General features: G+C 45.2%; 2 protein-coding genes across 6 annotated transcripts in view; one reads left to right on the top strand and one right to left on the bottom strand.

The window, feature by feature from the left end:
• Positions 1-808: 808 nt before the first annotated feature.
• On the bottom strand, positions 809-24203 carry LOC131517999 (transcription initiation factor TFIID subunit 4-like). The gene is made up of 4 exons (XM_058740591.1): positions 24101-24203; positions 3641-5182; positions 1516-1711; positions 809-1105 (listed from the first exon to the last, which is right to left on the bottom strand). Exons 1-2 carry the CDS (start codon positions 24201-24203, stop codon positions 4209-4211), a joined length of 1077 nt encoding a protein of 358 aa, XP_058596574.1. The 3' UTR covers positions 809-1105; positions 1516-1711; positions 3641-4208.
• Positions 4333-24806, top strand: part of DICER1 (dicer 1, ribonuclease III) — a 69076-nt gene continuing 48602 nt past the window's right edge. For 4 of the 5 annotated variants that reach the window (XM_058740197.1, XM_058740196.1, XM_058740194.1 and 1 more), the window contains exon 1: positions 4457-4597. The gene's annotated coding sequence lies outside the window, so the exon portion shown is untranslated. Of the gene's footprint in view, positions 4434-4456; positions 4598-24806 lie in introns of those variants that run through there. The other variant, XM_058740195.1, reaches the window with a different exon arrangement.

Raw genomic sequence — 24806 nt, 5'->3', positions numbered from 1 at the left:
AGCAGACCTTGTCCGGTAGGGACCCTTGACACGGTCCACACACAATAGCTGTGCTTGGCCTGTGCTGTGTCACAACGGCAGTTCGCGGGATAGTGTGAGGACATGCTGCTGCTTCTCTGCGGTTAAGTTTCCCCCAATAAAGCCCATATTATAGCTGCGCCCTGTAGCACGCTTGGGGTGTACCTGTGACCTGTTGCCTGAAAGTTAACATTGAATACTTGAGTAAGGTGACGTCTGCTAGATTCTCTTTTGTAAAGTTCTTGTTTTTTAACTAAGAGTTATAGGGGAGATGCTTTCAACCTATGTTGCTATCCCATTCTTTGTCCAACTTTCACCCAGGAGATTTAGCAAACACTGATATGTCTTGTCTGATGATTGCCAAATGGTGATTTTCGAATTCCATCATTCCTTCTAAGTTTGTTTTTTTTTAAGAGAGTGATAGAGGATGCACACTCGAGGGGGGGGGCAGGGAGGAGGAATAGAGGGGGAGAGAGAGAGAGAGAGAAGGAGAGAGAGGGAGAGAGTCTTAAGTAGGTCCCACACCCAGCACGGGGTCAGTGAGACCCTGACGTGGGCCCCGATCCCACAGCCCTGGGATCCTGGCCTGAGCTGAAATCAAGAGTTGATGCTCAATTCACTGAGCCACCCAGGAGCCCCTATTCCTTCCAAATTTCTAGTTGCATTCTATCCTAAGGAAGACCTGTCCCTTTTCTCCTCACTTATTCATTCATTAAACACACACACACACACACACACACACACATCAGCGTGGACTCATGGATCCTATTTTACTCCATGGGACATAATCTCCTACTATCATCATTTATTTTGATGTTCCAATTTCCCAGATTTGGCCAGCGGGAGTCCCTTCAAACGGACTACGTTGTTGTTTTGAAATGTCTCCTTCACTCTTCGAGCATTTTCATGTTTTCTGGCACGACAAGAAGGTCGAGGCTCACTTACGCTTTCTCTGTCCCAACCGTGAAATCAGGTATTTCTTCAAGGATTCCCGGTTCCTTTTAGCAGAAGATGGTGTTTCAATCTGGATGTTAGGTGTTCTCCTGGATATAGGGCTGCTGCTCCAGGGTTCTTTCAGCGGACAGAGCTAGGAAGTATGTACACATAGATATACTTTTATGTATACTGAAAGCCTTAGGTTCACATCAGTATCTCCAATTCCAATCTGACCACTCAAGCCTTCTTCTTTTCTCCTTTCAATATTTGTAACCCCATTCTCCAACAGTGAGGAATGTGGCTTCTGTGGTCCTCAATATAGCTTTTCATTTGCAGAGTCCCCTTGTATATACAATTGGCTGCCTGACTTTGCAGGACTGCACCCACCTTCCTTGTTTTGGCTCTGATCTCCACGCTGGGCTGACTTCCTAGCTGAATAGCGGGACGACTGTATTCTCCTGGGTAGATGGAAAAGCAGAGAGAACCAGTCAGTAGAGAAAGATACACAGATAAGTAGACACAGAGGGGGAAAAAAAAATCACAGAAGGATATAGAGAGTACCTTTGAGTTCCTGAAAGCTTTCCAACTCCTGGGTCTACTCCTTTGCTGCAGCTGTATTCCTGCTCCCGGCTTCTGTGAGAAGCGTGTGCAACCTTATGATACAGTTCTTCCCTTTTGGTTAAGCTACTTCAGATTGGTTTCTGTTACTTGCAAACAAAGAGTCTTAAGCAAAGGTACATTTATATCCTGACTTGCCCTACAAAAAAGAAAACAAATTATGGAAATAATCAGGGCAGAGGGAAAATAAAAAAATTTGCCCACCGAAAATGCATACCACATGGTACTATACCGTTGCTTAACATGGGCTGAAATATTAGCTCCAAGATTTCTAGTGATCCAAACAAAGTGTGAAACACTATCCCTGACAAGAGTTTATGTCTCTGGATTTAAAAACAAGCCAGCAACTGGAGCATGAATAGATAGATCATTGGAAGAAAATGCAGAGTCTACAAGTGAACCCTTCAACAAATGGCCAATAAGTGGCAAACCGTGTAGCCATCTGGAAGAAAAAGAATTTGGATCCATCACTCATCCCATATACTCAGTCGCTGCCAAATGGATGGATGTTTAATTGCAAAAGACTGGAGGTCTAAGTGCCCACCAATAGAGAATTAGTTAAATAAATCAAGGCACATCCCAGCAATAAAGTGTTATGGGGATTGAAAAAAAATAGCAAGGGGATGCCTGGGTGGCTCAGTCCGTTAAGCATCAGACTTCAGCTCAGGTCGTGATCTCACGGCTTGTGAGTTCGAGCCCCGCGTCGGTCTCTGTGCTGACAGCTCAGAGCCTGGAGCCTGCTTTGCATTCTGTGTCTCCCTCTCTCTCTGCACCGCACCCCCCCCCCCCCCCACACACACACACTCTGTCTCTCTCTCAAAAGTAAGTAAACATTAAAAAATTAAAAAAAAATAGCACAGACCTCTGTATATATTGCTGCAAAATACCTTCATGCTATATTATGTAAAGAAGGCAAGGTAAAGTAAGTGTGTAGAGCATGCTACCATTTTTGTAAATGAGGAAGTCTTGGCTTGTATGCACATGAAAAAATTCTTCTGATGAATGAGAAAGAAATATCTGCTTGGGGACAGGTGTGAGAGGTTCTTTCTACTATATACATTGTTATGCTGAGGGATGAACCATATGTATGTACCACTCTTTTTTTTTAATTAAAAAAAAAAAACTGGTGAAAATTAGACAAATCCGCTGATGGAGAAGACGAGCTAGTCTTGACAGATTGAACGGACAGCAGGAGGGGCTAAAAGTTTTACCTGCCCCCAAATTCCCACTGCTAGTGCCTATTTTCACCCTGAGAAGCCATCCTTTTCACAAAGGATTATCTCCCGAAAGCCTTTATTGTGTTATCGGGGAGGTGTGTTGCCAGCAGTGCGGTACACGTAAGGAACGTTTTTATGGAGGTCTGCCCAAAGCATTCTATTTCCTAATTTTGCCCATGAACATTCTATGTTAAGGCGAAACTCCAAGCCTAACTATGGTAGATGTATGATCAAAATTTGAGCACAGTAGTGATTGACAGCACGCCAGTCCGGAAGCCAGACTACCTGGGGCTCTAATCTCAGTTCACTTATTAGCTGTTGGAGGCTAGTCAGTTTCTCCATCTGTTAAAATGGGGCCAGTTACAATGCCCATCTCCAATTTATGTCAGGAGCATGTGCGCCTTAGGGCAGCCAGTCCAATGGCAACAAAATGTGGCCCACGTAAGACATCACAATTCTTCTAGCACAGCAAAAAAAAAAAAAAAAGAAAAAGAAAAACAAGTGAAAATACTGTTTATCCCGCTGTGTAAAATACATGATCACTTCATGTCATCAGTAAGATTATTAGTGCGATGTCTTACAGTCTTTTTTTGGTAAAGCACATATACATCTATAAGTTCCAACCAGCACATCCCACTTGGGACTGGCCAATTTTTAAGTGCTCAAGAGCCACACGAGGCTGGTGGCGGCTGTAGAACACCGGCTATCTAGCACGGAGTAGGTGCTGAGTGCTAAAGTTTAAATTGGAAGCATCCCCTGCAGTGTGCACCAGCCTACCCCATGAGTCCTCTGGAAGAGATGCCTACATTTGGGGGTAAATTAATAGGATTCTCTTTAAGCCCACGATTTACTGGACCTCCATCCACTCTTTAATTCACAGACACGAGGTGTGGCAGAGGGTTGCAACCTATGCAAAGGAACAATTTACATAAGCGCCCCCCCCCCCCCCCGTCTCCGTCCCATTATCCGGTTATTCCTATTCCGGGGCGGGGGTGGGGTCTGTTGTCTCCCCAAATGCGGAGGGCCCGGCACCACCACCGCGGGGAAGAAGCAGGCGAGTGGGAAGGCCCTTTAAAAAGGGGAGGCGGTGGTAAGAGGAGCGCTGAGCCTCCGGAGAACAATTACGGCCGTGGAGAAGGGCCACGTTTAGGGGGCGGTGGGTGTCAGAGGGGCAACGATGGAGGCGGACGAGTTCCGAGAGGCGGGAGGTTCTGCCGAGCCCGGCGAGCGCTCGCGGCCCCGGCGCGCGGGCCCAGGAGCGCGGCGAAGGCGCCGGGCCGCAGGCGGTGGGTCGCCCCGGTCCACTCCCGGCGCTGGGCCGCAAACGCCGCCTGGCTTCCGCCTCCCGCGTCCGCTGTCTCCCGGCTCCTGAATGGCTGCGGGGCCGGGATTAACCTTTCACCGCCGCGCTCTGTCCAATCACAGGCTCGCTCTCATGCCGGCGCGGGGCGAGCGGGGCCGAGCGGAGCGTGGGGGCGCGGAGGGGGCGGCGCGGGCGCCGGTGGGATTCTTCAAGCGGCTGTGCGCCGTTGCCGCGGGCCGTGCGCGGGCTGCGGGCGAGCCGGGCTCTGCGCAGTCTCCGCAGGCGCGGGCGGGAGGGGTCGAGGCGGAGGCGCGGCGCGGCGCAGGCTGCTCCAGGCCCAGGTGAATGGAGTAACCTGACAGCGGGGACGAGGCGACGGCGAGCGGGAGGAAATGGCGGCGGCGGCGGCGGCGGCGCCAGGCGGCACCGGGAGGCCTGGGCTGTGACGCGCGCGCCGGAGCGGGGTCCGATGGTTCTCGAAGGCCCGCGGCGCCCCGTGCTGCAGGTGAGGCGGGCTCCCGCGGAGCCGCTTTGTGTGCGGGGCGGGGAGCGGCTGCGCCCGCCTCGGCGCGGAGGCCCGCGTGGGCGCCCGGGCCCGGACCCGCCGAGGAGGGCAGCCGGCGCGGGCAGATGGCGCGCGGCCTCGCCCGGTCCCGGGCGGCGCGGCCTGCGAGCCGGGCGTCCACCGGCCCGGGCTCCGCGCCGCCCGGCCCCTGGCGCCCCTCCGGAGTCGGCGCCGCGGAGGGCCGCGGTGCGGTCGCGCTGGCGGCGGCCGGGGCCGCGGAGCCCGCGCTGCCGCCCGCCGGGCCCGCGGAGAGCAGGCTTTGACAGGTCCGGTTACGCACGCGGGAGCGGTGCGGGACCCGCGGCGGCGTCCGGGGAGCATCCTCGGGACCGCGCCGGGCCTGCTCGGAGGGCAGGGAGGCCGGCTGTCGTTGCTGGCGGGGAAGCGCGAGCCTTGGGGTCCCGCCCGGCGAGGATTGTTCGTGTTTATTGGCAGGTGACCAGATCTGGGTCCCCCGGGGCGGGTGGCCGGGGCCATCTTTTCGCCCCTCCCCTCCGATGTTTTTGTTGCCAGAACGCCTGAACCCTGCAGAGGAGCCTTTCTGGAGGGTTTTTCATCCCCGGGAAGTCGGTGTATGTTTTTAGGTGAGCGCATCAGATTCATGGGGATGGTCTAGAAAAACCGAGCTGCCCCGAAGGCTTTGCCCGCAGCAGAGCTAACACACCCCGTAATGTGTCTTTAATTGCCCGGAGATTTGTAAAAACAAGGATGAGTGAGGAGTCCTTTGCTCTTCAGGGTTCAGTCTGTGCGTTTGTGAAGAAAAGTCATTCTTCCGGGGACCCGCTGCTGATCCACATGAAAAGTCTGAGCATTTTTAGGATTATCACGAGATAAGCATTCATCTTATTAAAGAGTAATTAACTTTGAAGCCCGTGCCGCTGGGAGGTGCTTCTGGCTTTGAATTTTCTGAATCTTTACCGTCCCGATTTTCAGTTGTCTTCTGTTGCTTGTCTTTCAAGTGCAGCACACTCAGTGAATGGAAAAGGACGGGCGTTAGGAGTTAAATTACTTGGAAAGTACATATTTTTTAATGTGCTCTCGTAAGAGGTTCACTAAATTGAAAATGTATTGATGTAAACATGTTGTTTTCTCAGTAAGAACCCATCTGAATCGAGAGCTCCAACAATTTTTTTTTTTAACGTTTATTTATTTTTGAGACAGAGAGAGACAGAGCATGAACGGGGGAGGGTCAGAGAGAGAGGGAGACACAGAATCGGAAGCAGGCTCCAGGCTCTGAGCCATCAGCCCAGAGCCCGACGCGGGGCTCGAACCCACGGACCGCGAGATCGTGACCTGAGCCGAAGTCGGACGCTCAACCGACTGAGCCACCCAGGCGCCCCGAGAGCTCCAACAATTTATTGGACAATGGATGATGGTGAAGGATTCTGAATGAGACTGCGAGGGAGTAGTGATTTTAGGACTGTTAGTATTTGGGGGAGTGTCATTAATATCTGGGCTCTGGAATAATCAGTTTATTTCGCAGTGTTGTCTTTGGAGCCAGTTAGCTACCTGTGGCGTGTGTACGTTACATAGAATATGTGGTCTACACACAGACATATATGGACACGTGCATATAATTATTTCAGAACTTCATTTTAGGTCACATAAAACTTACTCTCTTTATAGGTTAGAACTACTATAAACATTGCTTGTAATATGATGGTCACTATAAACACTTAAATAGCAACATGGGTTAATGGATTTATCCATGGTATACACATGCTGTTTTAAGAAAAGATGTATTCATCAATTTAATTCGGGGAGAAAAGATCTTCTTTTCCTGCAGTTAGTTTAACGCGATCAGCTCACCATCAGAGGTTAAGTTCTGTCGACTGTATTATGCCTGCGACTCTTCTGTATGAGTTGGTACAGCAGGGTTTTTGCCATTGCCAAGTTTTCTTGTCTTGGGTTTAGAAGACGTTTTATTTTGATGTGGCTCCTGATTCTTGCCTGGTAGTGATTTGGGGGGTGGTACATAGGTGGCAGCTCTTTCGGTGTAGTGCTGCCTTCTAGGAATGACGCTTATGACCCTGGGACTCTCCCCTGCCACCATCCCACGTGCGAGATGCTTGTTTCATTTGAGAAAGTAGGTATTTCGTAGAGGTTCCCTCACTTGTGACCCGGTTAACATCCTGTGGTCATTACTTGTGGCAAAGGAAAGAAAGGAAACGTTTATTGGTAAAAAGTGCCTCCTTCTTCTGTGCCAGGATGTTTCGGTTGCTTTTATATACCTGCTCCTTCAGACCTCCCTGAGACAAACGCAGTATCGTCCTTCTTTTACATGCAAGGATATGAAGACTCCGATTATTGACCTGAGTTGTCAATCTAGAAGTAGCAGTCAGGAGTCAGTCGTGGTTTGATTTCAGAGTCCTTGCGTGTGGGCTCTTTGCAGTGCACTCCGTTACTGCGAGTGGATTTTAGGAGAAAACCTGTGTAAGACGCGGGTGAGTCCTGGGGCGCCTGGGTTGCTCAGTTGGCTAAGCATCAGACTTCTACAGCTCAGGTCATGATCTCATGGCGCGTGAGTTCGAGCCCCACGTCGGGCTCTGTGCTGACAGCTTAGAGCCTGGAGCCTGCTTAGGATTCTGTATCTCTGTCTCTCTCTGCCCCGCCCCTGCTCAAGCTCTGTCTGTCTCTATCTCAAAAATAAAAGTAAAAACACTAAAAAAAAAAAAAAAGACAAAAAAAAAAGACAGGTAAGTCCTTAGTTAATATTTGTTGACGGGGCACCAGAATGGCTCAGTCGGTTAAGCATCTGACTGGCTCAGGTCATGATCTCAAGGTCAATGAGCTTGAGCCCCGCGTCGGGCTCTGTGCCGACAGCTCAGAGCCTGGAGCCTGCTTCCGATTCTGTGTCTCCCTCTCTCCGCCCCTACCCTGCTTGTGCTCTGTCTCTTGCTGTCTCTCAAAAATGAATAAACGTTAAAAAAAAAAATTTTTGTTTTAATTGCTGAATGAATGGAACTTTCTCTAACCTTAAATATTCTGGTGACCCCTGATTATCGGAATCATTCATATTTTTTTCTTTTTTTGTGGTAAAATCGGCATAACAGAATTTGCCTTTTTAACCAATTTTAAATGAGCCGTTTGGTGGCGTTAAGTACATGTCTGTTGTTTTGCAGTCATCACCATCATCCATCTTCAAAACTTTTTCATCATCTTCACCTGGAACTCTGTCCCCATTGAACATTACCTCCCCATTCCCCCCTCCTCCCACACCTAGGCACCCCCATTCTGCCATCTCTGTGAATCTGACTGCTCCAGAAACCTAGTATATGTGGAACCATACAGTATTTGTCCTTTTGTGACTGGCTTGTTTCAGCTGGCATAGTCTTCAGGGCTCGTTCATGTTGTAGCATGGGTCAGACCCTCCTTTTTTTTTTTTTTTTTTTTTTTTTTTTTTTTTTTGTTAATGTTTATTTATTTTTGAGAGAGAGAGAGAGAGCGCGAGCGCAAGTGGGGAGGGGCAGAGAGAGAGAGAGAGGGAGACACAGAATCCGAAGCAGGCTCCAGGCTCCGAGCTGTCAGCACAGAGCCCGACGCAGGGCTCAAACTCACAAACCGTGAGATCATGACCTGAGCCGAAGTTGAACGCTTGCTTAACTGACTGAGCTACCCAGGTGCCTGTCCGACTCTCCATTTTTAAGGCTGAATAATATTCCTTGTATATGTGTATACACGCCACATTTTTTTTATCTGGTTTTTCATGGATGGACGCGTGGGTTGCTTCTGCCTTCTAGCCTTGTGACTAACGCTGCTGGGAGCATAGATGTACAAGTGTCTGTTAGAGTCCCTGCCTTCACTTCTTCTGGGTATATACTCAGAAGCGGTCAGGCTGTTTCTTGATCATCAAAACGCTAGAGTCAGAAGTTACTGCAGTATGAGTTTTCTGAGGGTTGCTCTAGGCGGTTACACTATCCTACAAATAATTCCCCTCTGTTCAGAGATGAGTTTAGTCTCCCTGAGTCCCAGGATGTACTCATTTTTATGATCTTGCTTCCTATCACTGCTTGGTGAGTAGATGTGCAAGGAAGTGAATTCATTCAGTTGATTCATCGTGGGGCTTTGGAGTGCTCTGATGCTGCCAGAGGGCGAAACTGGGAAGGTCTGTGTTCAACTTGTGTAAACAGTAAGTTGAAGCCAAGTGATTTATCTTGTTTCCCTTGTGCTCTCCCTTTTGGACATTCAAGAGTTTACTTCGTTCAGAAAGGCCAGTGGATGTATGTGTGTTATACCGGGTCTTATTCACAAGTTTCTTTGGAATATTTTTTCCTTTCGTTACGCGCTTACAACTTGCCGAAGTAGGTGATGATCTTACGAAGCAGCACCCTGTCTTTTGCAGTCTACCTCCTGAGCCTGTGAGGTGGATCTTTTGTTCTTTATTTTCTGATTCTTTGATGTTCATCAAATCCTTTGCATGCTACAGGCTGATTTTTTTTTTTAGTTACAACTAATTTCCGCTAAGGCGATTCTCGTGGTAGTACAGTCTGTGTAGACATAGCCATTTACTACTTTATTATTTGTCTACTTTGAGAAAGGATTTGAGACTGTCTTACACTGATGGACTGATTTGAGAAGACCGAAAACAGTGGCCTAAGTGGAGGGGTGGAGTGTGGACGTTGCTGGAAGGAATTATCGGTGAGAGGCTGAGGGCAAGGACAGCCTCAGCATCTGCATGTAACCCAAGAGGTTTTTTGTTGTTGTTGTTTTGTTTTGCTTTTAATTTTTATTAGTCAAAGCAAAAGAGGAAACAGAACTAATTATATAGTCGGCATTGACTAATGAGAGGAAGTAAGCCAGGAGAAGCCGACTTCTCTCTCGTATGAAGAAGAATCCTTTGGATTCTTGCATAAAATGACATTAACAATAGATGGAGGAAATGTGTTGCATTTTACAGATAGGGAAACATTTTGCACCTGCCATTTTAGAGAAAGCGGAGAAAAGCCTCAGGCTTCAGTAGTACAGGTGTGCCTCGTACTGGTAATTTGATTCGTCAGAGTTTAGTTAATTTATCTTTCAGGTGATGTCCCCGCAATATCAGTGGTCTCATTCAGGCTTTTGGCCGATGCTGAATCACGATCCAGTCACAAATGAACCCTTTTCTGGATAGCGTAGGCAGCCAGGATCTTCCAGATTCTCTCTGCCAGTCTTTAGGAACGCGTGTCAGTTGCCTTTCTTACGTGGTGGTGTATACTCAGTGAATGAATACAGAGAGCAATGCATTATTTTTGAGGTCAAGTCCAGCTGATGAAATTGAAATCATCAGTCATATGAAAAGGCCTTTGTTAAAACAGATCCCCGAGTACAGAGTGGCTTTCTCGTTCATCTGAAATTGTCAATGAATTGTTAGGATTCCTTTTCATACACAAAGTTGCTTTACATTTTAAATAAGTGACTAAGAAGATGCCACAAGAAAACATTGTCAGAGGAGGTCCCTAAGCCTGTTACTGGAAAGAAGACAAAACAATTAAGCTTTGGCCCTCGCGTTCTCATCTTTGAGGCTCATGGTAATAGTAAGTGTTGGCTGCGTTAAGGTTGATAAGATAGTAAGGGTGGAATAGTGCCTGGCATAGAAGGTGCTCAGATTTGCCTAATGAATTGATTAATTTATATTTACTTTTTTTTTGGAGTCGTCCTCAGAAGCCAAGATAGATTTACGGAGCACGATGTTGCTTGTGTATTAAGGCTTTTAGAAAGATCATCGTTCTTCTTCTTTTGGACAGATCATGCCATCTGTCCTTGAATCTGATTGGAATTCTGTCCAAGAATCTGATTCTTGAGTCTCCTCCATTTGTGATGTACATATGATTAAGTGCGTAGAAACATTGTGGACCAAGAGAAGTGTTAAGAAACTCATAGAAGAAAATTGCTATAAAAATCGGGAGTTGTACCGGTATCGAAAGCATTCTCATTGTTGAGGCAGCCTGACTGTGGTTGTTGTGACGTTGCTTCTGTTTTTGCCGACAGCCCGATGTACGCAATGAGGTAGCGATTTAAAAAAACACGTTTGGAAAATTCCTCTGGGAATTAGGTGTCTACAAACCCATTCAGAATTTCAAAAACGACGTATTGAACTCAAGTAATGAGAGGACGATCTCAATGTAAAACTCGATCTTTGAAATGATGTAGAAAGGTTCTTTGACCAAGGAGTTAGATCAGCAAGACGATTGGAAGGGGAAAAGAAAGGCAGCAGCAGACTTATCTAATACTTTGAGATTCCAGGACTTGTGTCTTTCTGTTGGTTACGGCCTAGGAGGGCAATTAACCTGTCAAACCCAAAGATTTGAAGGCCTCTGGTCAGTGGTATTTTAAGCTTTTTCCACCTTGGAGAATTAAAGATTAATATTTTACTATAGCATCATAGGGATGTCCACACTGTATCAAATAGTGCAGCTATCTATCTGACTTGGGTCTCTGTGATAGAGATACCAAGTGTACTAATGCCTTTATATTGCTAACTCTCCCTAAGTAACCATTATCCTCCTATTATGCATGAATAAAACATCATCCTGGAATCTGTATTTCACACCATCATGAACTGTTTATATATCTGTCACACATCCTTGGTGTAGGCCACTGGTTCTTACTCTGTAGACAGAGACTACGGATTTGATGAAAGATGTGAATCTTATTTCCAGAAAAACGTACATACTCATAATTTCACATAAAATTATACGAGGTGCAGGGATCCCTCCTGAATCCTATCTGCACGTGCTTGCTTAGGCCGTGTCTACACAAAGACAACTAAGAGGTTAACTAAGGAGCAGTGACGAAATTCTGGATGGTTGACGCACAAGTTCCACACGATGGATGGAATCGAACGAACAGTGCAGAATAACGTGTGGTCAAGAAGCCTCTGTTCTAGTTGGCTTGACTTCTAAATGACTGGCCGTGTGGTAAGCGCAAGTCACCTTGGCCTTTCTAGATTTTAACTTTCTCACTGGTAAAATGAGAACATTTGCAAGCCTCTAAATATCTTCTAGTCAGTAGTCTTTAAGGCACCCCTAGAACTCCGGGACCTCTCCATTTCAAGCGGAGGGTTTCGACTGAACATGAGGCGTGGAAAAGAGAGGCTGCATTTTTCTTGAGTATTAAGGTTTGTATACAGGGACCACGGGAAAGGAGACCACGGAATTGTGGGCGGGTCTGAGCAGGGAATGTAAAATGCAAACGTGGAGAAATTGTCTTGAAAAGTATAGAGAGAGCCAGATTTTGCCTTGACCGGATGGCAGACTCTTTCAGACACAGTTGAGACTTTTCGTCGTCTGTCTCTGCTTCCAGTACAGCTCAGTAAATGTTGGTGAATGAGGAGAAAATTTCACAGAAGCGGTTTGAAGCCTTCTACCCGACCAGTATGGTGAGGAGCCAGTAACCCATCAGGAGGCCCTGGGTACTATTAATGAGAAGAGTGTCTACTGGGAACCCTGGTACTTTAATTTTAAAAGCTTTTATTTTGTGTTGAACACTGTACTGAGAGCACCTAGCTTCTTTCCCAGTCTTGTATAGCTAAACATTAAAAAGGGAAACTCCCAAACCTATAAATCTTTAGATGTACCTGCTGCATATACTAAACCCAAGTGATTTATTGATCTTAGGCCAAACATAATTTGGGGTGTGTTTATTCTTTTATTTTTTTATTTTTGATAGAGACAGAGCGTGAGCAGGGGAGGGGCAGAGAGAGAAGGAGACACAGAACCCGAAGCAGGCTCCAGGCTCCGAGCCGTCAGCACAGAGCCCAACGCGGGGCTCGAACTCACAAATTTCAAGATCATGACCTGAGCCGAAGTCGGACGCTCAACCGACTGAGCTACCCAGGCGCCCCAATAATTTGGGGTGTTTTAAGGAAAAGGCAGAATTTTGTTGCTAAGAATATGTAAACAAATGATTAAACAAACCAAACCAAACAAAAATCACCTAAGGCATTGGAGTGCAGTAGGTAAAATGAGCCGGAGGTAAGGCAAAAGCTGTAATTTCTTGTCTAAATGCAATTAGCACCTTCAAAGGAATGATTCTTTTTTTGCTTATCTGATACATGCCTTTAGTGTTCAGCCCTTCTTCGCTAAAATATGGGAAATAGTCACTGCCAAATAGTGCTTCCCTTTGGGGATATAAAAAATTCCCATCGACATACGATGCAGTTCTAAAGGAGAATGTTGTTTTGACACTCAGTCTTTGTAAACACCTAGCTTTTGTGTTGGTGAACATTAGGAAAAGAGAATTCTGGGAAGTTTGTTTTACTTGTGAGCTGGGTCTGTACTTTCGCCAAGAATAGGGAAAGAAGTAATTGTTTTAAAGCCTTTCTTTAAAGCACGTGCACAGATTGGCACACACATAGCGCGCGTACATATACACGTATAATACACGTATACGTGTATGAAGCCTGTATTATCTAGGTCTCTGCAGCAGATGCTCGGTTAAAGTGCTTACTTGTGTTTTCTGTATCGAGTGAAGACCAAAATCACACAGTGCGTGGTAGTTTCGGGAATATTAATTTCTCTAGTTTATTTCACCATGTCTGAACCCCCTTCATGATAGCAGTCTCGTTTCAGGTGGTACTTTTTATCATACTAGAGAAGTTCGTTTTGTAGTGTTTGTATCAGGTAGTCAATTGTGTTTAGTCATCAGTCGAATGGAATAAAGATACTAGAAGAAATGGCGGGATATCAGTTATTGTGTGTTTATCGAGCACCTGGGTTCCTAGACTAGAAAGGCCGAGAGGAATGTCAGTGGCCGGGGCTGATTTCAGCTGCCAGCGGCTTTAAAATTAAAGCAGTATTTTTACTTAAATGTGTTTGTGCAGATTCAGCTGAAAATGAAACATTCAGTTTGCTTCTGTTATTTTTAAATTGCATTTTACTCTTTTTCAATCCCCTGGGGAGATCAAAGGGACCATATCCAGGAGCACCTTATTTTGACTAGCAGATCGGTGTTAATCGACCCCTCCTTTGAGATTATCGAGTATTGTGTATTGTGGAAATAAGTTGGGAGTCAGAATTCAGGTAGAATTCCACCTCTCCCATTTATTGGTCAGTTGGCCTTGGGTAGGTTATTTCAAATCCCTGTACAATGGAAATGACACTTGCTTCAGGGCTGTTTTGAGGATTCAATTAGATAATAGATAATTTAATGCTCCATTAAGGTAAATCTTCTCCCTTCCCTCTTCCTGTGGGAACTTCCGGTATTTCATAGGTACCATGGTAAATGAAGAATTTTTGCATATTGTATTAAGGATTTTTACTTCTCTTTTAAAATAAACTTTAAGTGAAATCAGTTTCAGCTGATAAACAGGAAAGTACCTAAATCACAAGGATGTACAAAGTGAACACGCCCAGATCAAGAGCAGATATGACCAGTATTTTACAAGCTCCTCTCAGTGCCCCTCCCAGGCAATTACCCCCCCCCCCCCCCCCCCCCGCCCGCCCCGGTCCCCTGCCCAAAAAAAAAAAAAAAAAGCAAACGCCGTACTGACTTTTCCTTATTTCTAACTTTATGGTAGTAGAAGTTACATGGTATGATTTTGTGTTGGGTCGCTTCACTTAACATCTGAAGTGCGTGAGATTCACAGTATTCTGTTGTATGAATATGTCCATGTTTACTTGTCTGTTGTATTGTTAATTGGACACTTGTCTTGCTTTCAGTTTTGGCTGTTAGGAGTAGTGCAGTTCTTTTGCATGTTTTTTGGTGAATATGTGTCTATTTCAGTCGGCGTTCACTGAGAATGGAATTATTTGGGTTATGGGATATGCGTATATTCAGGGCAGATACTTCCAATTTACAGTTCTCCTCGCCTTGTATGAAAGTTCTCCAAGCGTCACATCCTTTCCCACACTGGATACCATGTGTCTTCATTTTGACCGTTCTGATGGGTGTGGTAGTAGCTCATTGTGGCTTAATTTGCATCCTTCTAATTGCTTCTGAAGGTTATTGGCCGTTTGGTACCCTGTGCTGGGAAGTCCTTTGCCTACGCTCCATTTGCTTCTCTGCCTGTTCCTTACCGATCTGTAGAGATTGTTTCCGTTTCTCCTACCCTGGCTTGCCTTTTCACTCTTAATCGGATCATATCATAAACAGACATTTTTAATTTCGACGCAGTCCACTCTGTCCATTTTTTCCCTGTATGATTAGTACTTTCAGCGTCTCGTCTAAGAAATTTTTGCTTACTCCAAGGACATGAAGGTATTCTCTTAAGTTGTTTTCTGAAGACTTTATTGTTTTACGTTGCACGTTTAGAACTACAATCCAGCTGGCACTGATTTTTGTGTATGACTTAGGAAGGAGTCAAGACTCACTTTTCCATCTGGATACACAATTAACCCAGTTGTTATTTGAAAAGACCATCCTTTTTGTACTACACTACAGTGTTGTTTTTGCCATTAATTAAATAACTCGTATGTTTGGGTCTGATTCCATGGCCTGTTCTGTTGCATTGTTTTGTGCCATTACCCACACTGTCTTATGTATTGTAGCTTTATATTAAATATTAAGAAATCAGTTGACCTTTTTTTTTTTTAGAGAGAGTGCACGTGCACTTATGCTCATGTGTGAGCGGGGGAGGGGCGGGGGGAGAGAGACAGAGAGAGAGAGAGAGAATCTTAAGCGAGCGCCATGCTCAGTGCAGTGTCTGATGTGCGTCTTGATCCCACGACCCTGGGATTGTGACCTGAGCCAAAATCAAGGGTCAGATGCTCAACCGACTGAGCCACCCGGGCGCCCCTAAATCAGTTGACTCTTGAGTGTTAAGCCATCCTTGCATTCCTGTGATAAACTAACTGGTTGTGATGCATGATCCTTTTTATGCATTCCTGGATTCAGTTTGCTAACATTTTGATTAGTATTTTTACACTTTTGGTTTGAGAGATAGGTCTGTAATTTTACTTTAACCATGATCTCCTTGTTGGATTTTGTTGTCGAGTTTATGCAGGTCTCACGGAAAGAGTTGGAAAGGATCCCTTTTCATTTCCGTCCTCCCGAAGGGTTTGTTGTTAAGATTGTAGTTGTTTCTTTAAATGTTTAGAAGAATTCACTCTAGTGAAGCCATCTGGGCTTGGGAGTTTTTAATAATCTTTTTTTTTTTTTTTTTTTTTTTTTTAAAGCTATAGGCCTCTTCAAATTTTTTGTTGCTTTAGATGTTAATTTTGGTCGGTTTTGTTTTTCAGGGAATTTGCCCCCTTCTGAAGTACTTTCTTTAGCCGCTACTAAGATGTAACTGATACTAAAAATAGAAATAACCAGATAAAACTTTGCTCCACTTGGAAAAATTGCAACTTTTTAAAGAGATTGTTAAGTGATTTAACATGAAGAATACTCTTCATTGTGGTTCATGGAAGAATAAGCAGTGGTTAATGCCACTCGAATTAAGTTTTTTAAATACTCTTCCAGTTCGGGCACAAGTGTGATTTATGTGGACAAAGTTAGTTCCCTGAAAACAAATTATATTCAAAAGCTATTGTTATGTGGAATCTGTAATTAGATTCGGAGCTAAATTTTTAATCTTTGGCCACATTGCATTTTGGATTAATTTGACTAGTGAATTATAATTTAACATGTTCTTGGTTCTTTGCAGGATTGTTTCCAAGTGATAGTAAAAATAAAAATAAGTCGTTAAAGTAGGAAGTAATAGCACCTTAAAAACATTTTGGGAGTGGGGCAGTCCATATTGAAATAACCTCTAGGATTGGTTCTTAGTGGTAAGAATTGTCAGCATTTATTCATTCAAAAAGATCCTGCTTGTGCCTGGCACCCCAGTTGGTTCTGGATATATAGATTTACTGTCTTTAACTGAAACTGTTGACTTTCTGAAAAAGTGGCACTCGATGAGACCTACAGTTGAGGCTGAGGGGTGGGGGTGGGGGGGTGGTATATGCAAAGGCTCTGGGGTAGAAAGGCCCTTGGTGGATGTGTCTGCAGGGAGGAGGTAGAATTACACAAGTCCCAGTTAGAGATGGATGCAGGGCCGTGTGCAGTAAGGATTTTCGATTGTATCCTCTAAGTGCAGAGGGAATGCATTGAACTTTTGAGCCATCTTGCTATACTGGTTTGACTCACGTTTTCCCTATACCTAGTTACATGGTGCTTTGAGCTCCATTAATATTCTTCTGTTTTTAATCGCTTTCTTTTCTTCCCCCTACCTAGGACTGATGGTTTTTGGTAGTCCTTGGCAGGAGGCTGGGTCTGGCAAATAACAAACATTTACTCATGCTTTTGGTGTTGAGTGCATTCAGACAGTTCACTTACTGCCTCGGTCCCTTACAGACCTCAGGCTTTATCCATACAATAAGGCGGAAGCAGATGTAGAAAATTCCAAAACACATTTGGGGTGTCCTAGTGGCTTTGCTGGATTCTGGTAGTATAGGAGGTTAACAACACATTGCCTTTGCAGGGTTTGGTAGCTGCCGGTTTTTTGCCCTTTGGTCTAGTGTGGATTCTTTTCTATGTTTTTTTTTTCTTTCTTTCTTTTAAGAGGGCTGTAAATATTCTGAAAGATGTGAGCCTGCACGCGTAGTTTTGGTTCCTGCTTCTTTCCCATCCTTTGTAGTCCCCAAATATGTCAATAATGTCACATGCTCTTAATTGTGCCTCACGCAGCGTGTTCTTTAGTGAGGCTCTTGCAGTGTTTCACCTCCTCCCCCCAGTACCCAAGTTCTCTTTTTCACGCCTAACATTGTATCTATTTTTTTAGTGATTTGCCTATGTGATGTAGCCACTGAATTAAATGTAGGTGTTGTGGGATGATGTAGGAGAGAGAGAGGAGCCAGAGGCTGACAGCTCCACAGACAGTTCCCGTTGTAGACCCGAGGGGCTCCCGGGTGGCTCAGTTGGTTAAGTGTCTGATTTCGGCTCACACCATGATCTTGCCATTCGTGGGTTCGAGCCCCCTGGCGGGCTCTTTGCTGACAGCTTGGAGCCTGGAGCCTGCTTCAGATTCTGTGTTTCTCCCTCTCTCTCTCTGCCCCTCCCCAGCTCGTGCTCTGTCTCTCTCTCTCTCTCTCTCAAAAATAAACATTAAAAAAAAAAAAAAAAAGAAAGAAAGAAGGCAGAGGCTGAAAGGCAGATGAGGTCATGTGCCCAAGATCTCGTAGCTTACAAATGGATCCCGTCACCACTCTGACTTTGGAGCCCACTTCTTTTCCCCTCTCATCTGGATTCTTTCTGTAATGTGTGTGTTCTGGGTTTAATTGTAACTGAGTGAAATAAGGGCGGTGACCTCAGGAGGCTGCATTTGTTCTGATGCTGCTTCTCTTCTCTTTTTTGAAGCATCTCTCGAATTTCCATAATGGACATATATTTTTTTTAATTGTATTTAGCAGTAATGAATCTCCATCTTTCTTATTAGATCAGGTTTTGGAACAGCCTGAAGTTCTCTTGATCGCCAAGTGTGGATCTCCAAGTAGCCATGAGGTAGCCAAGGATAGAGAATCATCCCGAGAGAGAGAGTGACCAGCCATCCTGCCTCCTCCACGGTTGGGATAAGTGGGTGCGTAGTGCCTGGGACAGGGGACTTGCAGTGTGCAAATAGAGAAAGTTCCTGTATGAGTAGAGGCAGTGATTACAACGAGGAAAAGGAAGGTCCTTTCTAAAGGAAAGAGTAAACTTCACAAGTTCCTTGTTTTATCCGTCACCGCTCCTGCCTCTGGGCCTTGGAGGGCCTCATACACAGAGCCCTTGGCCGAGATGAACTAGGTGGGAGCCCTTGGCGTGTGCTGAGACTAGAAGAGCAGAGGCCCAGATCTTGTTGGAGCCCGCGGGTTCTTGGCCCTGGTGGGGCTGCGCGGGAAGCCCTTTAGGCTGTGGCTCCTGCTTATCCTAACCTATCCTGCTGTTTGGACACTTGTGTGGGGCAGGTGCCACGGCACAGGGCTTATGATGTCCTCAGCGTGACTTGCCTGGTTTCTTTTCTTCACATGCTGGCTCCTCCCCCGCATGAGGCCCTGTTACTGTCCCCTCCCGGACTGAGTCCCTCCAGGACTGAGCTCCCGCCCGGCGCTCACCTTCTCCAGAACACAAGCCGGCGGTACGGATGTCTCGCTCAGTAAATATTTGTTGAATGAATGAATAATTCAAGGGGCAGGAGGCAAAACAAAGGTCTTTTAAGTGGGGAAAATCACCTTAAGCGCCCCCCCTTTTTTTTCCCCCCGTGTGTTTTGATAGTCAAACATCTGTATCAGTGTTTACTAGGGTTTTGTTTTTCACTTTGTTTGAAAAATATTGTCAAACTCATGAGCTATAGGAATAGTCTAAAGAGTTCCCACACCATTACCTACATGTACCAATAGGTAACATTTTGCCACATTTGCCTTCTCTCTCTGCATTCCGTTGTTACTTTTCTGAACCTTTTTAGATCAAGTGGCAGGCCTTACACTCTTCACGACTGAATACTCGAGGTAGATTTTCTAAGAACAAGAGCAGATACTCTTACATAATCACAGTGTAGTCACCGAATTCGGAGACTTTAGCATTGATGATGACGGTTACATTTCACCAGTGTCTCTGTGGGGGGAGGAAAAAATCTTTTCCTCTGGTCTCTTCACGGATGGAGCCTGTGAATTAAATTGACAAAGGCCAGATGAACCAGACAGAAGATTTGTTTGGCATATGCACACTGGAGATTCACCCGGGAGGAGTGAAAACCCAAGGAAGCAGTTAGACTTGAGAGCGTATGTACCATTTTAATAAAGGGCGATGTATTTTGGACGCGTGACAAGACAAAGGAATGAGAGTTGGGGCTTCTGGGGATGGTCAGTCGTGGGAAGGGAAATAGATGAGGGAGAGTAACAGGGGCTATGGTAGTAAGGTTTGTTTATGCAGATTCACATCCTCCGGGTCTCTGGGATAATTAACGTCTCTTCCTGGTACTGGAGTAGGGAGGAGGGACACTTTCACAAAGCGACGTTTATGTCCTGCGTTGAGGCAGAGAGGGAAAGGGCAGAGAATTCCTCCCGCAGCTGCTATTTCTCCGTTGCCTTCAGCCCAGAATACTCTTTACGCCAAAGTGGCCTGTTTTCGGGTGGCCTGTGCTGCTTCAGCCCAGTGATGTCCTTTATGGCCGTTGTCCTTCTATTGTACGGGATTCAGTCCAGGAACTGCACCGTGTGTGTTGCATGTAGTCGACACGTTTGTTTCCACTTGGAATCTGGAATCTTTTCTCAGATTGTATCTTCTGTGATGCTGACATCTTTGAAGAGCAGGAGCCAGTTGTTTTGTGAAATGAACCGCAAGTTTCGTTTCCATGTTTCCTCATGATTAGATTCAGGCTTTGCAACTTTGGGCAGGAAAATCTACATAAATGACGTTTCTTTCTCAGTTCATCACATTTAGAAGTTACATGTCCGTTTGTCCCAGTCCCAGTTTGTCCCAGATGTCACTGTGGTTAAGGGTGTCATCTCTTGGGTGTTCCAGGGGCAACGTTACCAGTTCTCATTAGGGTTCGTAGGTAATCTGTGCAGAGATCCTTAAGATGACGTAAATATTCTTTTGTAAACTTCACCCAGCATCTTTAGCATCCGTTAATGACTCTTGCCTCAGTTAGTAACGTGATGGTTAAAAATGGTGATTTTTTTTTTCTGTCTTTCCTCTCCGTTTATTAGTTGACGTTAAATAGAACTTTATCTAGATTTCACACCTAATAAAACAACGTTTCTAAAGCGAGTCTTTGGGTTTTCCCAGTTAGTTATGTTGTAACTTTAGAACTGTACATTATTGCTGAAACATTTTCAAGGTTTCTATCCAGTCAGGTTGCGTTAATGTGCAAGACGATTTTGCCGAGGTTCGGAGCTCTGGGAGGACAAGGCTGGCGGGATAGGATAGCTGGATGCTGGCAGGATTATCATTGTGCAGATGGGTGCCTCTGTACCTTTGATGGCTTCTGATCAGCCCTGAACTTTTCTTTGTTGCGGGACGGGGCAAGGATGGGGTGTTAAACTTGTGAAAATAATGTGGGTGGTTTAAAGTCTTTTAAAAGTAAGAAGTATCCAAATTGAATTTGTTATTTGGCCTGCAAAAAGATACATATTAATTTAAGGTTAGATCAGTAAGGCTTTTTTCTCTACCTGGAATTAGTTAATGAAAACCAAATTTATTGATATTTCCAGCTTTGCTTTAATTCTGTGCAAGTCAAGTATGAGACGACCTTTCCTTTGAAAAATCTTACAGTTTTGGGGAGAAATCGCTATAGCAATAGTGTCTAATGTGGAGCAGAAGATACAAATTAAGCCATGATTTGGTGGTAGGGTGGGCCCCTGTGTGCTGCGAGAGAGGGGAGTCCAGTGATAGGTTTCAGGTTCTTTGGGGTGAGCGGCAGGTGGGGGCCCGGAAGCGGAAGCTCATGTGAAGGCTGGGATACACGAGTCCTGGGCTTCTGGGGAAAGCGGAGAACACAAGTGGGTGCCCGACTTGCGCTCCAGTGCTTGGTGCTTCCCCCCCTTGCCCGGAGCTTTTAATATGTTTCTTTCCTGACTCAAGTTGACTAAACTGAACGGCCATCATAGTCCGCGGTCTCTCAGACTCGTTTTGTCTCAGGACTAGCCTCTCTTTAAATTTGTTTTTCTTTTTAATGTTTATTCGTTTTTGAGAGACAGAGAGAGACAGAGTGTGAGCGGGGAGGGGCAGAGAGAGTGGGAGACACAGACTCCGAAGCAGAGAATCCGAAGCAGGCTCCGGGCTCCGAGCTGTCAGCACAGAGCCCGACGCGGGGCTCGAACCCACGAACTGCGAGATCATGACCTGAACCGAAGCCGGACGCTTAACCGACTGAGCCACCCGGGCGCCCCAGGACTAACCTTTCTTTAGTATTAAAATGTTCATGTGTTGTATTGTGTTAAAACAGCTTAACATAGAAAATGGTGGCCTTTTTTTTCTCTCATGGATGTTCTTATGTGATATGTAAAAGACAAGAAGAGGGTCACGAATTGAGTAAATTCTAGCACTTGTTGAACAGTGTTTTTATTGAATAAAGGACAGACTCTTGAAATCAAACAGTAGCCTTAGAATTCACCTTGAAAGTTAGCGGTGTATTAGGTATTTACCTCTTGAAACAAACTGAAGGGTAAATGTCCTTGTAGGTAACCTGAAGGGGAGGGACAGTTCCAAGTGCCATTTTGGTGTGTAGGAATGTTGTCTTTTTAAGAAATATTCCAAGTACGTGGGCCACTGGCCGGCAGCCTAGAGATACTTTTTATGTGGAGATTTTGATGGATGATATTTGTTAAAATGGTGTTTGACCTGTATTCAGTTTCGGTTTTGGACAGATCTACTTTTAGGCTTTATGACATTGAGATGTAAACATAATATGTTTGTTACAGATTTACAGAAACCCAGAAATTTGGTTCATAGAGTAGTGCGAGAGAAGGAAGCTAGTGAATTTGTGGTTTAAGTCATAGAAGCTAGGGTAAGTTTTACCACATTTAATGGCTTAAGAAGGGAGAAGTTTAAAAAAAAAAACTTTTTGTTTTCTTTGTTTTTGTTGGTTTTAATCTAAAGTCTAAATTATTTCTCTCTAGATTTATTTATTTAAGTAACCTCTACGCCCAACATGGGACTTGAACCCATGACCCGAGATCAAGAGTCACATGTGCTACCGACTGAGCCAGGCAGGTGCCCCCGGAATCATTTCTCTCTAAACCGTGGTCTTACTACAAATCATCCTCCACGTGAAAGCTTGTTTTCCAGTTCTAAAAGCAATAAATTGTTCGAATTGCAGGAAATTTTAGAATGCAGAAAAGTTTTAAGGAAAAAGATGGCTTATGGTCATAATCCTATCCTCAATTTTTGGATGAATTTTCTCTCTCCATTCTTTCCTCCCACCTTTTCTTCTTTTGTTTAGTTTGTAATTTGACTTTGTCATGATCTTCCTCTAAATAAAAGTGCTTTGCTGTTTTCCATTGTATTCCATACTGTAAGCAGTTTTGTTCATTACAAATTTTAAATTTGTAATTAAAATTTTTTGTTAACATTTATTTATTTTTGCGAGACAGAGTGTGAGTGGGGAGGGGCGGAGAGGGAGACACAGAATCTGAAGCAGGCTCCATGCCCCGAGCTGTCAGCACAGAGCCTGACTCGGGGCTCGAACTCATGGACTGCAAGATCATGACCCGAGCCGAAGTCGGACGCTCAACCAACTGAACCACCCTGGTGCCCCCAAACTGTCATCATTTTTTAAATGTTCATTTTTGAGAGAGAGAGAGAGAGAGAGAGAGAGAGCGAGCGTGCGGGGGAGGAGCAGAGAGAGAGGAGGACTAGATAGGGATGGCAGTGTGGTTGTATAAATCCTGCCATACACTGAGCATTTTCTGTGTCACAAGAACGTTTTTTCTACCAAGCTTCATATACGTGATCTTAACCAGATTCTCAATAATAGCTTAGTATATTTTACAGGCAAGGAAACCACCTTAGAGGGAGCCTGATAAACCGGGGTCTTCTTGAGACTGGACCCCTTGTTGGCTTTCAGATGGTTTTTAAATGATAGATACTTAAAAAAAAAAAACAGTTTGCTTTCCGGCTCCCCAGGTGCCCTTACCCCATGCCCCTCCCACGTGGCGGGCCTCGGAGAGGAGTGACTGTAAGTGAGAAAGTATTAAGGGGTGAGGGCATCACCTCGGCTTCTGAAGGTCAAACGGCTGAGACTGCTCGTGCCCCGACTCTAACTTAGAAAAGGAAGGTCGGTGGGAGTGGTTTTGAAACAACTTGGGTCCTTGCCGTGCACAGAATCCTCTTTGAAGGAGCCAAGCTTTGGTGCGCTTAGCTCAGTCATCATTTTAAAAGCTCCTCCCCCTAACGTACTTGGATGGCAAACTCTAAGATTTCTCTAGTATTCAAGTTCCAAGAAATGGAAGTTTGTTATTTGGCATGGATATTGTTTGAGAATATATTTTATGGGTTTGTTTTGTTTTGTTTTAAAGACGAGTGTTGAGGAAATATAATTGAAAACAGAACCTCCTCTTTCACCCAGAAAAATCTGTCCACGCAGGTAGAGGGAAGAAAACAGTTTTCTTACTGGGTAAGCATTAAACCGGAGGGCCACGGGCCTCACAGGCTGTCCGCTAAGCAGGCTCCAAAGACCAAGAGATGCCACTCTTCTGTACAGTCAAGTGGTTATGACACTTGACATCCATGTTTTCAAGATAAAATTCCTCATTTCCTCATATCTTCATGACCAGAGGTAGGTTTTGCGGTTTGGAGTTCGGTGACAAATGAGGCCCATCTTTACCTAGGAGACTGGGAGACGTCGGGCCTTGTCTTTCTTGAGGGTTAGGTTTCAGGGATACCTTTCAGGTGCTAGGAAAACGTTCCTGAGATGGGAGACCGGCTACAGGCTCTTTGGCTTTTAAAGAGATTCACTTCCGTTTGGAAAGTGTGGAGAAGGAAATTGTGAACAAAGGGAGGGAGGGAGGGAGAATCTCTTCCCTTTATGATCCGCTGGGAGAGGGAAGCCTCTTACTTGTAACTTGCCTTTATGCCAGTAATCGTCTAGACCCATCACTTTGCATCTATAAGCACGGACTCCCTTGGTGATTTCAGGCTTGGTGGGTAAAATGCCCCGGATCTCCGACATCGTGTTTGTTGCTGGGATCCAAAGGCTCTTCAAACAGTCCTTAGTTTTATCTGTTTTCGCTTACAGGAGTACTTCTGACAGCATTTTACCGTCACGGTGTTAACGCGTGGTTTTCTTTGCTTCACTATGGGACTTTAGAGTAGTCGGCACGTGCTGGGCTTCGTGAGAGTAGGAAGGAAATCCGGACAGCGATACCTGTGGAGTTAAGAGTGTCGGCACCTGTGACGCGTGACGATGAAGTGACTGAGTTGCAAGTTGTGTTACCGGTCTTGAAAATGTGTACCGGCAAGCTCTGGATGCTTCTGGACCTTAGATCAGAATGGTTAAGCTGTCTGTTGTCACAAGCCTTTGTCTGAAGGGCTAGGGCTGGAGTTAGATGCTAGTTAATGTGGGTGAAGTTTGTTGGTTCGGACTGAACCTTGACCGAGTGTCTGATACCTGGCATGTCTTTTTCGGAGCTATCTAAAAGGGGCTTCTCAAACAGGAGTTTGCATGTTTGTAGTCGAAGTTCTGATCATCAACTAAAATGAGAAAACTTGACCTGTTGGCTCTGTATCTGTGAACACGAAATAAGTTTTCATTGTACTTGGTGCGTTAACTCTC

Source organism: Neofelis nebulosa, chromosome 7 (genome assembly GCF_028018385.1).
Source record: "Neofelis nebulosa isolate mNeoNeb1 chromosome 7, mNeoNeb1.pri, whole genome shotgun sequence".
Classification (NCBI taxonomy): Eukaryota; Metazoa; Chordata; class Mammalia; order Carnivora; family Felidae; genus Neofelis; species Neofelis nebulosa.
This window is presented reverse-complemented; position numbering and strand designations above follow the sequence as displayed.